The 13,649-nt window shown below is 39.1% G+C and overlaps 1 protein-coding gene across 2 annotated transcripts in view; it reads left to right on the forward strand.

Moving 5' to 3' along the window:
* The window catches only part of ADAMTSL3 (ADAMTS like 3), a 168,092-nt gene that overhangs the window by 65,082 nt on the left and 89,361 nt on the right, over positions 1-13,649 (forward strand). For both annotated transcript variants that reach the window (XM_041418466.1, XM_041418468.1), the window contains exons 4-5: positions 7,619-7,746; positions 10,120-10,165. In XM_041418466.1, the coding sequence (XP_041274400.1) occupies positions 7,619-7,746; positions 10,120-10,165 (174 nt within the window). The remainder of the gene's footprint in view (positions 1-7,618; positions 7,747-10,119; positions 10,166-13,649) is intronic.

Consider the following 13,649-nt stretch of genomic DNA (forward strand, 5'->3'; position numbering starts at 1 on the left):
TTGCACTGGTTTTTTTACATGGAGAGCATTATTTAACAGCATTGGAAATATGTAGTCACAGAAGTAGGATTGCAATTTCATATGGCATCAGAATGTGGATAAAAAACCTCTGAAAAATAAACCTCAACAGGAAAGATTTTGCATATTTGACAGTGACACCAATGTGCCCCAGTGTGATTTTTGAGAGCTGATGGTCCTCTCCTTTCACAGACATAATGCCCACATTTTCATCTGTTACTTTTTTTCCAGTGCATGTGCTGAAGTGAGACCAGTTTTAAAATTTGCATGGTAAAGCATTTAAAAGAACCTTCATTTGGATGTTTGCAAATACATTTAATAAGTTAATTCAAAAAAATAATGCCAGATATACTTCCCAGAAATTGGAATCTTTTTCTATTATGCACCTGAGGCATTCTGCATGTTGGACTCTGGCTGACCTGTCACACTGTTTGTGCTGGATGGGGAACATGTGGTGTGCTGTGTGAAGGTGGAAAAACCCACGGTATCCAGGTGCAAATTTTGAATATGCATTCAGTAAAGTTTTCATGCATTATTACTGTTTTATGAACTCCAGGAAATATATGGACTGGCGTTAATGCAAATTTTTAAGTAGGCCCAGAGATAATGAACATATCCAAATGTTTTGAAGATTGTCTTCCCCCTCACACTTTGTACCTACTGTACATACCCACATTTGAAAGGCCAATGTTTGGAGTTGCAAAACAGGAGGTGGAAGAGCTCTACAAGGTGCATGAAAATCTGCCTTTGGGCACTGAGATAAAATTCTCAGCTGTGCTACTCTCACAAAGCACTTCATCCTTCTTCCTGAGGTCAGATTTTCATCCATAAAATGAACATAATGCATAACCTTAAAAAACTCTCATTATGTCTGTGCCAAGTTTTCCTTGCACAGCTATATGCAAGGACTGAGTATTTAAATACCATATTTTGGAGAATGTCTTCTAATTGATGATAATTGATAGTTATTTTTTCCTTACATTTGAGCGTATAACTTCTAAGTTCTTCATTGGGAATGTTAATATAATCAATGATCTTTTGAAAAGAATATCATGTTTCTAAGAAACATTATAAAGCATTCCATTCTGTCTTTTTTTTACCCATTTTAATATTCTGCCTTTATCTCTCTTCCAAGCTCTGCCAAGTGCTTGCCTCAGGCTGGCTACTGAGAAAGTGGGCAGAGTGTGCTACAGTTTGTATTGGTTTATTGGTTATGCTTCCTTTCAGAACCTCTGTGTGTTCTCCAGGCTCTGTGACTTTGGAGCTGTTTGCCAGCTACACATGCAAATCTTCAACTTCAAATTCTCCTGACCACTTAGAAACAGAGGGAATTGGAGTGATGCTGAACATTTCTCAGTGTAATTTCCCCTTCAGATGGGGCAGATTCAGAGGAATGGATATGTATTGAGAGCTCAGATTTGTATATTTCCCTCCACCTAGTCACATGAACTGTTTAATCTTGGAAGACAATTAAATACTGGAAACTCAGGAACAACTTTTTCATATTTTTCTTCCTGGGCAGCTGTCCTGGGTGATTGGACCTAAAAGCTGATTAGAGACTTGGTCTGCCTCCCTAGCTATCACCAAGGGTAGTGAATAGCCTTCCTCCTTGATCTCAGGAGAGTATCTTCTCTATGTTCTAATGCTGGTGAACGTGGGACAATATTTACCTCTGCAGATAAGCAGATACAGGGCTTATATGGCTCTGGCTGGGCAAGCATGAATGGAAACTTGGGCAACTAAGTCTAGATTTTCAGCTGCACTGCCAATGATGTAATGCACCAGTATCTGCAGGATGTGCTTATCAGGGTTTTAAAAAGGGTTTCTCTCTTTTCTAGAGGTTTTTCTGTCAAAATATTAATTTATGGAATATCATCCAAGAAAATAAACCAGTGTGCTGTTGTTCAGAGAGGCCAGAGGCAAGTGCTTCTCTTGTCAAAGTCAACAGTGGAATGAAAAGATGCCCTGGGACTCTGATTTAGGTCATCAAATCTGTCAATAAAATAGAGTAAAATAGAATTTGTGTGGAGTTTTTGTAAACCCATCTGAAAAATATAATGAACTCAGAAATTGAAAAATAGCAACTTAATTATGCTTTAAGTATTTCAATACTGATTCCTTTTAGCAGGAACATGTAGGTGCTGTCCTTAGCAGTTAGATGCAGAAAGAGCTGTAGGTGTCAGGTATTGCAGTGCAGTTGCTTTCTGCTTGGCCTGGTTAGGGAGAGATCCTCAATTTCTTCTCCATGCCCACAAATTCCATGTTCCCTCTCTTACTGCTCACAAAGAAGGAAGGAGGGGATACAGACTCTTTTCAGTGCCAAAAGCCTCAACTAGCTCATAGGTGCCAAACAGCCAAGCAACATTTCATCCCTTCCTGGATGCCAAAAGCCTCAAGTATCCCTGCTCCACCTGCCAAAACCTCCAACTCTGTCCTGACAACTCCTGCAGAGCAGGCCTGTGCTGTCAATGTGAAATTTTGCAACACTCTGACAACGGAAAAAATCTGGATGCAGTAGAACACTGAAAAACACGCTGAGATTCGCCTTCAGTTTAGTATGAAAATTAATTATGCTGTAAATATTTCCTGTGTGTGACACTTGTGCATGCTTTATTCTCCAAAATTTGAATTTATTCAAAACTTCTGTAGAATGAAAATATGTTGCAGAATTCAACACTGAGAGGTCTAAATTCCATCTGAGCCCCCAGATGTGTTTTTTCATGTAGCTCAACAAGTCCATCATTGGCCTTTTGGCTGATTCCTTGCTGGTGATTCACCTTGTTACTGAGCTTTACCAGCTTGTGTTTCTGAAATGCTCCTGTTATTATGGGGCACAGGTTCCATTTCACTGTGAGTTTGCAGTGCTGAGGCCAAGCGCAAGGAATAGGTAATGTAACAATTTAAATGTTAACAATGTTAACAATTTAAAAATGAAATAATTCTAAACATCTGCTTAAAATAACTGCATTTACTCCCAGGTGTTTTTTATCAGTCTAAAATAATGATGCATTGTTTTTTCTCCAGGATTTAAAAATTCCAGATAGGTTCTTATTAACATACAGAGTAATACATAATTTACTTTGGTACATAGAAGTAAAGTATTTATTAAACTCAATGACATATACAGTGCACAATTAGGTAATACATAATGCACTCAGCAATAGCAGAATTAGACCAGGAAATGTCTTGAAACCTGTTTTAAGGAAACAAGAGGAGTTTTTAAGCTAAAACCAGGTAATGCAAGATCTTTTATTAATAATTCTTATTTGTCTGGAAATATGTTTTGACTGTTCTATTTAGTCACTGCCACAAGTGAAATAGTTTTTCCTAGATCTGTAATCTGCATTCTGCATCTCACTTACAATACAAAACAGAGGTGTAAATCACTTTTGTATGTGACCTTAGCAGTGAAAGAGATTGCTAGTACAGCTTGTTTCAAAGCTCTAGACATAACAGCCAGAGTTAAAAGTGAAGGATGCAGTTCTGAGGCCGAATAGCACATCCAGTGATTATTGCAGGTAAGTACTTGTTCTTTCCTGCTCACGGATAGTCATCAGTGCAATTTGATTCCTCTTCCACCAAGTGCAGTGTCTGGAAACAAGGATCTGGGAAATGCATCACAGAGCTACTCAGGCAGGATGTGTTCCCTTCAGTGCCATAATTGCTTGTGCTACCTCTCTTTGGAGCTCTTGCAGGTATGAGGAGGAGCAAATGGCACAGAGCAGTGCTGCACATGAAGATTAGTGAAGAGCAAAACAACCTTGTGCTTTGGAGGACTCTGAAAGTCAGAACAGTGTTAATGGTATTTATGGGTTGTGAGAGTGGGAAGAAGCAATGAAAAGGAAATGCTTCATCTCTTTTCAAAACACCATCAAGGATGAAATTCACTCCTGGGAGAAGGGCCAGCACTGAGCTTTGGGTGTTGCTTAATTTAGGCCTTCAGTGGTACAGAAGTGATGTTTATACTCTTCAACAGGTTCCTTCCCTTGGATGAGTTTAATCTGAAGAACTTAAATTCTGTATTTAATTATAAGAAATGCATTATTAAATAGAAATATGCTATAACTGTGCCAGCGTAACTCCTTTTGGTGATTTTCTTTTAGGATTTGGCAAGCCTTAGTGAATTAATACAAACCAGTTTAGTAAGCAGCTGTGAGAAAAACAAAAGCACAGCCACCCAGAGAGCTGCAGTGACGTTGGCATAATAGCAGGTGTATTGGTAAATATTCCTCCATATCCAAGTCCTTACTTGAAATGACAGAGACGTATTTATATTTTCTGGGCCACATTCACTTGTTTGAATTTCTGTGCATCCATCCAGCCCCAGGGGTGATCTGTGTACCACTGCTACATCTGCTGCCCAGAGGTTGCACTGAATCTCTTCTAGAACCTGACAGAGCTGGGCACCTTGCCCTGGGGAGGTGCTATGGGGCTGTCACAGGGCAGGGTTTGTGTTGATGTGTGCATGGCACAGGGACTGTCACCTGGGGACCCTGGCAGGAGAATCTGTGTGCCAGGTCTCTGCGTTTCTTTCACTGCACATACTGCTGCTGTAACTCTTGCGTCAAATACTATGGACTTGCTTTGTGTTTAAAGAAAAATTGTATGCTAAAAACTCTGTAAAAACAAACATTTAAGGTATCAGGGCATTTCTGTTGAGAAGCTGAACGTTTGTTACACTGAATGCTAAACATTTACATATCCAAGCCTTATGTAATAGTTGTCTGAATAATAATAAAACTGCATAAACTGACCTTCGTTCTCTGGCATCACTTCTCCTTTGAAGTCTGCATGACCAAATTCAAGACAATTATGTCATCCTTCCTAACAGCCAAACAAAAGTTTGGCCAAATAATCTTTTTTTCTTCATCTGAAAGCACTGTGTTTGATTTTTTTGTAATGTGTGTCAATGTAGCTGTTGTTATTTACTGGGTGCTACAAGTGACAGTAAAAATCCCCTTGTTTTGGAGCAGTGATCAGCCCTGTTAACATCTGGATTTCATTTATTTTACCTCAGTGCCCTTCCTCTGGGTTACTTTGGGTAGTAGGTTGCAAGGGGAATATGGCCTGAGAACCCATGCACACCAGTAATTTTCAGAACATGGTGATGCAGTATGTGCCCATATGTGACAGAAGCAAAACCAGAGCCCTGGACAGAAGGGAAACTGGCACTAACACTTTCTCCTCTGTTCAAATCTGAGCCCAGAGCTCAGATTGCACATCACTGGGCCTCAGACCTCAAGGAAGCCTTGGCAAATTCTCATCTCAGTCTTTGAGGCTCTGTCTGTGTCATCAAATGCTTCAAAACTAAGATTTAATTTTCCCTTACCCCCTGATTCAAATAATCATTGTCCAGGTTCATGTTTAGTGTTGTGACTTTTTTGCTTTCAAAATGAGTTAGATTGGGATGAAATATTTTGAGTTTACCTTTGTCATATATACTGTATTTCTGCAGAAACTTTGTTTAGGTTGTTGCTCTGACTGCAATGTTTGCCTCTAACCCTCTGTTCACATGTGGTACAACTCTCCCAGTGACGTGTTTTCGCATCCAGCTCTATGTAAAGAGCAGCAAACAATCTAGGTTGTGTTTATAGCTGGTTGAAGTTATTTTATCTGGATTCACTGCAGCACTTGTGGCTTCATCATGTAACATCATGGGTGCACATGTGCATGTCCATGCACACAATTACATTTGTGCTGGTACATAAATACGTCCACAAAGAATATGCAAAATATATGTGTTGTACTTCATCTGTTGCAAAATTAAGGCACTAAAGGAAAAACTATTCTAATTTGGTTCAATTTTTCACTGCTGAACCATGTTGGAATTATAATTGAAGACAATAAAGGCCGAAAAATTGAAGTCAAGCAAGCTGGGAATGCAGTCCTGACGTACAATAATATCCTTCTGTGTCCAATTGCAATTAGCTCTCTATTTGATTCCTAAATGAGTTTCCAAGGCTTTGTTGGTGTAAATCATGATGCTGGTGATCTTTTCTTTATTTGACTTCAATTTAGTACCATGGTGAAGACAAATGTAATGTGTAGAGTTTATGAAACCAGACAGCTAGTAAATCAATATTATTTTGGTAGTAAATTACTAAGTCAGTGCAAGCTGCTTTTAACTCTTTCCCATGGGACAAATAGCTTGAACTAGCTGGAGCTTAAATCAACACTGTGGGCACTGAATTAGTCAATGATTCTAAAGAAGGCTTTGTTGGCATAAAGTTCTGCTTTGATCGCCATAGTATTTACAGCTTTTTAATTAGATACAGTCCAGAACAATGGCTTTTATCAAAGCAGTTTGGGAAGTGAACAACTGGACTTTGTTTAGAGCTTTGGATGACATTCTGTCTGTTAATATCATGTGGCTGGTTTTAATACAATTATGAAGTTAGGATTATTTTAGGCATTGTCACTGCTTTGTCAAAAGAAACTAGCTATTCTAAAAAAGAATGGCAAGTGTTGCTTTTTTAATATCACAAGTTTAGTCATTCCTCAACATGCTGAAATCCAATCATTTGCTTTGGACTTGCGAGAACAAAATAATTTTGCACCCATAAATTTGAAAGAAGTGACCCTGTTGTTCATCTTGATTTATTTTCATGTGCCGAGTGACTTGTTGGGGAGTGCTGAGCTTTTTTTGTCAAGACTGAAGGCAGTTGATTCCATTTTCAGTGTCAGACATTTCAGACTTGGCTTCTGATATAAAGTAAACCCAGCATCAGTGTGAAAATTCCTCGGGGATCTTGGCAGAGCTGGGCTCTATCGTTTTTGGAATGGTAGATTGGCCTAAGAGTGCTTTTAAAGCTTTACGGCAAGCAATTGTAAAATTTGTAAATTTATAAGAACAAGAAAGTTTAAAAGCCGCTGATGTTTTTAGACCTTCTGCAATTCAGTGTTCAAATAGAGATGCTTATCCTCTAGTAAACAATTAGCTTTTTTTTTGACAAGTTGAGCACTGATGTCAATGAGAACAATAATAAAAAAAATTGGCTGGCAATAGTTGTTTCTTAAAGCTTGAATTAAATTGTCATGTTCTCTCAGTGGTAACTCTTTTGGGGCAGAGTAAATATTGGTCAATATTCTCTGCCACCTGAGAAAAATTACTCACTGCCTCACTCTTATGCACAATCTGACTTTCATAACGATGCCAAAAGCCATTACTTTATGTTAGTGGTATTTTTATGTGCAAACTATCACCGAGGTGGTTTGAGAAATTGGTGTTTTAAGTTGGGTGTAATATAGAATTCTAAAAATCCTGGTTCCATTGTAACAGGCCCATCATATGTTTGAACACAGTGCCTTGTCTGTGTGCTTGGGACTGTTTAGTTCCTACACAGCAAGCTGGGCATAGAGGAGTTGGGAACAGCAGCATGTTTGGGCACAGCAGTGCTTTGGCAGGACACAGCACATCATCTACACGGATCTTCAAAGGCTGTGCTTTCCCCCCATATAATTATTATGCATTAAAATAGTAAATTTGAAATATGGTAAATAAGCAGCAAAGTAACATAATTAGTACTATTAATGCCAAGCAGTAAAACATACTCCAAACATTTTTTTTTCCTCCTTTCCATCTTCTTTTCTTTTCCTTTAGAGCTCCAGAACAACCCGCTCAGATGAAGATAAGGATGATTCCTGGGATGCCTGGGGGGCCTGGAGTGATTGCTCACGGACCTGTGGAGGGGGAGCCTCCTACTCTCTGAGGAGATGCTTAAATGGCAGGTAAGCCATGAGCTGGTGTGTGGGGGTTCTTCTGCAGCTCTGGCACATTTCCAATCCTCTCCTGGTTGCTTCTGTTTCTGAGACTAAGTGCTGTGAAAGACAGATCAAGTGTTATAAAATACTGCTTTTAATACGTGTTTGTAGTAGACAAATAAGTCAGGCTTTAATTCTGACCTTTAACGTGTTGTGAAGTATGATTGTGGAATGGCAGGAATTACTTATTTGGTATGGTCAAATAGAGGGGGGAGTCCTTTTCACTGTAATACAGATCAAAGGGTGAGTCACCTGTGTACAAATTAGCCTGTGCTTGGACGTGACTTGACATAATGTGCTGCTCATATGGATGTATCAAATGCTGCTTTCTGTCAGGGAAGGAAGGACAGGAGGCCGTAGTCTCCAACCGCACCAAGGGAGATTCAGGTTAGATGTTAGGAGGAATTTCTTCTCAGAAAGGTGATTAGACACTGGAATGGGCCCTCCAGGAAGGCACTGCAGTCGCTGTCCCTGGAAGTGTTTAAGGAAGGACTGAACCTGGCACTCTGTGCATGGTCTAAAGTGACACAGTGGCATTGGGTCACAGGTTGGGCTCGATGATCTCAGAGATCTTTTCCAACCAAATTGATGCTCTGATTCTTCCCTGCCAGTTCTTCCCGTGCAGTGGTCCTGGTAGCTGTATGTTTTCATGTATAAGTGTTAGTGTGACTTGAAGAGAAGAATACATGCAGTGAAAGCCTTTTACCTCAGTGGTAAAACTGGACTAATGCAGGACTTGTTGGTACAATCCTTAAAGTAGGAATAATGCACCAAGCCTGTAGTCAGGCAAGACAAGATCCCAGCCAGCTTTGAGGCATCTGTGCTGGCATCCATAATTGCCTATTTCACTTGAATTATTCTTAAACATTTTTAAAACTGATGGTTGTGTTTACATTTTTATTTAGCTGAATGCAGTATCAGCCAGGAAGTCACTTTTTCTTAAAGAAGGCTTGGAGTGTGATGTCCTACTTAAGGGCAAACTATATGAAATATAGAGCTAAAGAAGATTGATTAAAGCACTGCCTGTTTCTTTTAGTGAAAAATTGCACAAAGACCTTGGAGAAAAGTAATAGTTCCAGCAAGAAGCCTTGATACTCTACCAGTGTGTTAGGGACTGTGAAACAAGCTCAATAAATTGCAGCAGTATAAATTCCAATGTGGTTTTATTAATATTTTTAATGTGTTCCCCTGTGAAAAACATGTGTTTTCCATACCTTGACAAACACATAGTTTAAAAGGTTTTTTCTATGCTTGATTTTTGTAGTAATGTCCGGGAAACACACAACTGTGAAACAAAGTTTTCACATTTTTGTGTATCATAAACATTTTTAATATGCATGTTGTGATGCAGTAAGTTTTGCAAAAGACTGGAAATTTGAGACTTGAAATACCTTGAGCTTTAACAGGTGTACTTTCAGCTGAGCTGAGCTCAGCTCTTGCTTCAGGCATCCATTTATTTTTCCTTTTCAAATGTTATTTTTCAGTCTCTCTTAGACATTATTAAAAAATGTTATTTTCATGCAAGAAGAAGAAAATTTAATCAAAGAGATATAAATTATCAGCTATATGTTCACATATTTTTAATGTAAGGCGCATCTTTTTGGTATGAAGGAATTATTCCAAAATACTGTTCCTGATTTTAGACAAATCACTAATTATAATTTCTTTTCCAGTCATTTGAAATATGTTTTAAGTTCTTTCAAAGTCTTGATATTGCCATTTTTAGCATAGAAGAATATCTTACACTGTGCAAAAGTGCTGGTTTGTTAGTGAGAAGTTTGGCAGAGTGTATCTTTAAAAAAGTGTGAAACCCAACCTCCCCAGATTTATGAGACCACAATAAATAACCATGACTCTATTACATGCCTTTTATTTCAGCTACTAACAACAGACTGAGCATCTGCATTGCCTGGATGTCAGGATTCACATGCTTTGGGCACATTTGCATGCAGTCCCTGAGAATTCTGTTTAATTTAAAATTCTGAATCAGATATTCTGATCTTCTCCTCTAGGTCACATCCCGTTTATTAGAAATAACTTGGTTGCAATCAGCATACAGCAGGCTTAGAGATGTCTTTTTCACAAAATAAATGTGTTTTTCATATGGTTTGCAGTAAATTTGGCTTACAGGGAAAGTCACACGTTCTTTACTGAGGAGAGACAGCAGTGTAAAGCTGAATACCCAGATCCCCTTTGTATTTAAACCTTGTATTTTGAGTCTAGGTTATGGCAGGGCAGTAGCAATAAAAGTCTAATTTTCGAGAGAATAAGTAGCTGTAATACAGGCAAGGTTGTGTTTTGCTATTACACAGTGTAACCATTTTTACTCTTTCTTTTTAGGAACTGTGAAGGTCGGAATATTCGATACAAAACCTGCAGTAGTAATGTGAGTCTGGCCTTTAATCCTGTTTTACTCATTCAAAAAATGTGTTAAAGTTTAAGAAATTCTGCTTCTTATTTAAAACCTTATGGTGCATAATTTTCTTTCCATCATTATTACCATTTTTAAACAATTCAGTCTGCATGACACCATGAGGTCTCAAATTTAGATGTCCCAAATGGACATTTTCTTTTGAAATTATAGTGCCAATTGTGATTCATAATGTTTTATATCACTTATTAGGAGAGTTACACATTTTGGAGGATTAACAGATCAATTCTCATCTTAAACTAGCAAGTGGTTTTCCTAGGAGTGCTGTCCTGTGGATGAAGCATTAAACTGAGCTCGGGATCGTTAGTGATATGGTGACTCTCCTCATGTGAACAAAGAGTGCCTGGTCCCTTTCAGATCTTAAATAGGTTAATTACTCCTTATATTCCCTCTGTTTGCCTAAACCCAGATATTTATATGTCTGTGTGCAAGAACATGCACATTTAGGTGCACTGGCACAGACAATGTCCATGAGTGAGTGTGGAGCTGGAGGTTTGACCATACATTTGCTGTTGCTGTGATCCAATCACATTTCATTTTTACAGACATGTTTTATGAAAACCATTCATGCACAGCAAACCTTATGACTCGTGTTCCACTGACTTGTAGCTGTGCTTTGTGCTGTTTAAACAACTGCTGCCCTTCAGCCCAGGTCTAGACTGCCCAAGGTGAGCAGCTCAGGCAGGACTTTGTGGTGCCACAGGTCTACATAAGGAGTGTGCAAACACAGTCCTGCAGGGTGGTTTGTGATCTACACTCACCCCTTGCTTGGCTTACCTCACAGTACAGTGTGACAGTCGTGTCCTATTCCAGGAAAGACAACAGGCAGGTAAGTAATTAACAATAATACTAAAAGGTGAGGCCTGAGTTTCCCATGGGTTGAATTGTGCCCAAAGGTGTGTAAGCTCAAGTGATACTCAGTCATTACCTATCCCATAATTTTTGCCAGCAGCAGGCAGCTGTGGAGTGGGACATGTTCTCCTTAAGATGCCTGACACTGGAAGTTGCCCAGTAAATATGGAATCAGTGCATCTCCTAGGAGAACTTACTATTCCTGCTTTTCAGTTTGCCACACCTACAGAGTCTGCTGTGCCAGCTGGCTCTTGCCCTCCTTGAACATGGCTTGCTCACACCTTGAGTGGCTCTACACTTGGGTTTCCCACCACAGCAGCTCGCAGCCGAAGTTCCTGCTGGCAGAAGCAAGTGGAAGTGATAAATGAATCAGTCCCAGTGCATGCAGAAATCAGATTCTGGAGACAAACCCTGTCCCTTGCCCTTTCAGGAGAAAAAGCCCAGCAGCTTTTCTCCTGGTGCACGAGCTCATAAATAAAAATGCTACCTGCAAAAGTACCCTGATGTTTAAAATCTGTGGGATAACTTGGTAGCTTGCAGCCAGTCAGGATGTAAGCCATGAGCAAACTGCCTGAGTGCTCCACTGCCTATCTAAATGTCTGTTTGTATGCACTGTGTACAGTGACACGCCTCTGGGTGCTGGATCCCCTGCACTGCAGCTGCCTGCAGGAGTGCAGAGAGCTCACCCCAGCACACCTTGCTCCTCCAGCACCAGGCCTGGGTGCTGCCCAGGGCACGGAGAAGGGAGGGTGGTGAGGTCACTCTGGGCACGTTTCCTGCTGTCATGCACAGGTCTGTGTGCTTTTAGGATATCTATTGCATTTTAGTGTAGCTGTGGACGCTGTTCATTTCAAGACCTATGCAGTAGAAATCTGATGGAAATGATGGCGCTTTATGCTTCATCATAGAGAAAATTAAGATGATTCTCATATCCTCTCTGAACTCCCAGAGAATTTATCTGAAGTCACCGGAGCCTGGTTTTTAACTTTAGGACTTATTTTAAAGCGATAAGTGGCAGGCACCTTGTATGTGAATCTGTTTGAATTTATGATGATTCAAATGTTAATTTCCAGACAGGAAACTGCCTTTACAGTTCTGCTTTTGGGGCATGTCTGAAAGGGATCAGGTTCCCATTTCAGTTCAGATACAGTCAGAATTTCTCAGGAATGGTTTTTCCTAGATTATGGGTTAGATAATGAAGAACTCCTGAGGAAAATATATTTAATGAGATTTCCACTGTTAATACAGTTGATCTCTGAAATTGGCATCCCTGAATTCAAACCCCATGTTAGATCTGAGTTAACCTTGAAACAGGACCTTACACCTAATGTAAATCTGAGACTACTAGGCCCGTTTAAATGATATAATTTTCCCAAAAGCATTATTTCTAATCGAGGCTTCTCACTTTAGGAGTGAAATTGTAGTTTGAAAATTAAGAGTTTATACTAGCTTCTTTCCATACTAATAGGTATTACTGGTAACCACATGAGACATTCGGTATAAATACACAGTGTAAAGCTGTCTGCAAATGTAATTTTGCTACATGATACATTACACCACTAACATCTATATTGGGGAGTACAAATGAAGCACAACTTAATATGTGTGTCGTACTAATGAAAAGAACAAGAATCATTTTACCAGAAAATTGGTTTCATGTGGATTTGTAATGGAATAGTAGTAAGTTCATTGAACTCAAGCATAGTTCCAGAATAATATTAGTGATATTTCAATCAAAAAAATTAATTCAAGGTCTTAACAACAAAATAATTGCTAAGATTAAGGTGTATGTATAGCCTGCTTATCTTTCTGTCATAACTGAGATGCCAGGTGCATGGTTTCCTTAAACTGCATGTGTGCTTTCAGCGTTCCATACAGAGATTTTAGAGAAATAAACTGTCCATTGTATGTTGTTCAATGAGATTTTCAGTCTTTTTTGCACCCTTTTTTAAATTTAATTTTTTGTATATAGTGTTGCATTCTAATGCTATGATGTGCACTATGTGGAAGTGTTTAAGTTAATCCTTTAGGGTCCTATTCACAGAACAAGTTATTTGGGCCACTTCCCCATAAATTTCACATTCTTGTGTGCCAAAAAGTCGCTTATATTTTTGCCAGAGTGATTCTTCTACGGTCAGAAAAAAACCACTATTTTGTAAAAGATAGCTCAATTTTTAAGTCCGAAGTAAACTTTTATTAAATGCAGATAATGCTCACACTTGTTCAACACATTTATCTATAACTGTCTCAGCATCCACTTAACCAGCTAATTTATCCCAATCAGAAAATCTTGGCTGTACTGTGTCTGCTTTAGACTATAACATTTCACCTTGAGTTACATAGTTTCTCTCGAATCTGTTCATTTATTTAGTTTATATTTACAATGCTGGTGCACCATAAGGCTCCCTTGGCTGAGGTGATTTCCAGCTTGGGTATCTTGATTCTGCTTAGAAGTGGCCTGAAAATTGTGTAGGAAAAACATAGAACCTGAAGCTAGTTTCAAAAAGAAAACAAAACAATGACTTCATCAGTTTTGGCTGGGTTTCAACAAAATGAGATTCAAAGAATAAAACGAGACAAAGGGCTA

This window comes from Onychostruthus taczanowskii, unplaced genomic scaffold (genome assembly GCF_017590055.1).
Source record: "Onychostruthus taczanowskii isolate IOZ18803 unplaced genomic scaffold, ASM1759005v1 scaffold6, whole genome shotgun sequence".
Taxonomy (NCBI): Eukaryota; Metazoa; Chordata; class Aves; order Passeriformes; family Passeridae; genus Onychostruthus; species Onychostruthus taczanowskii.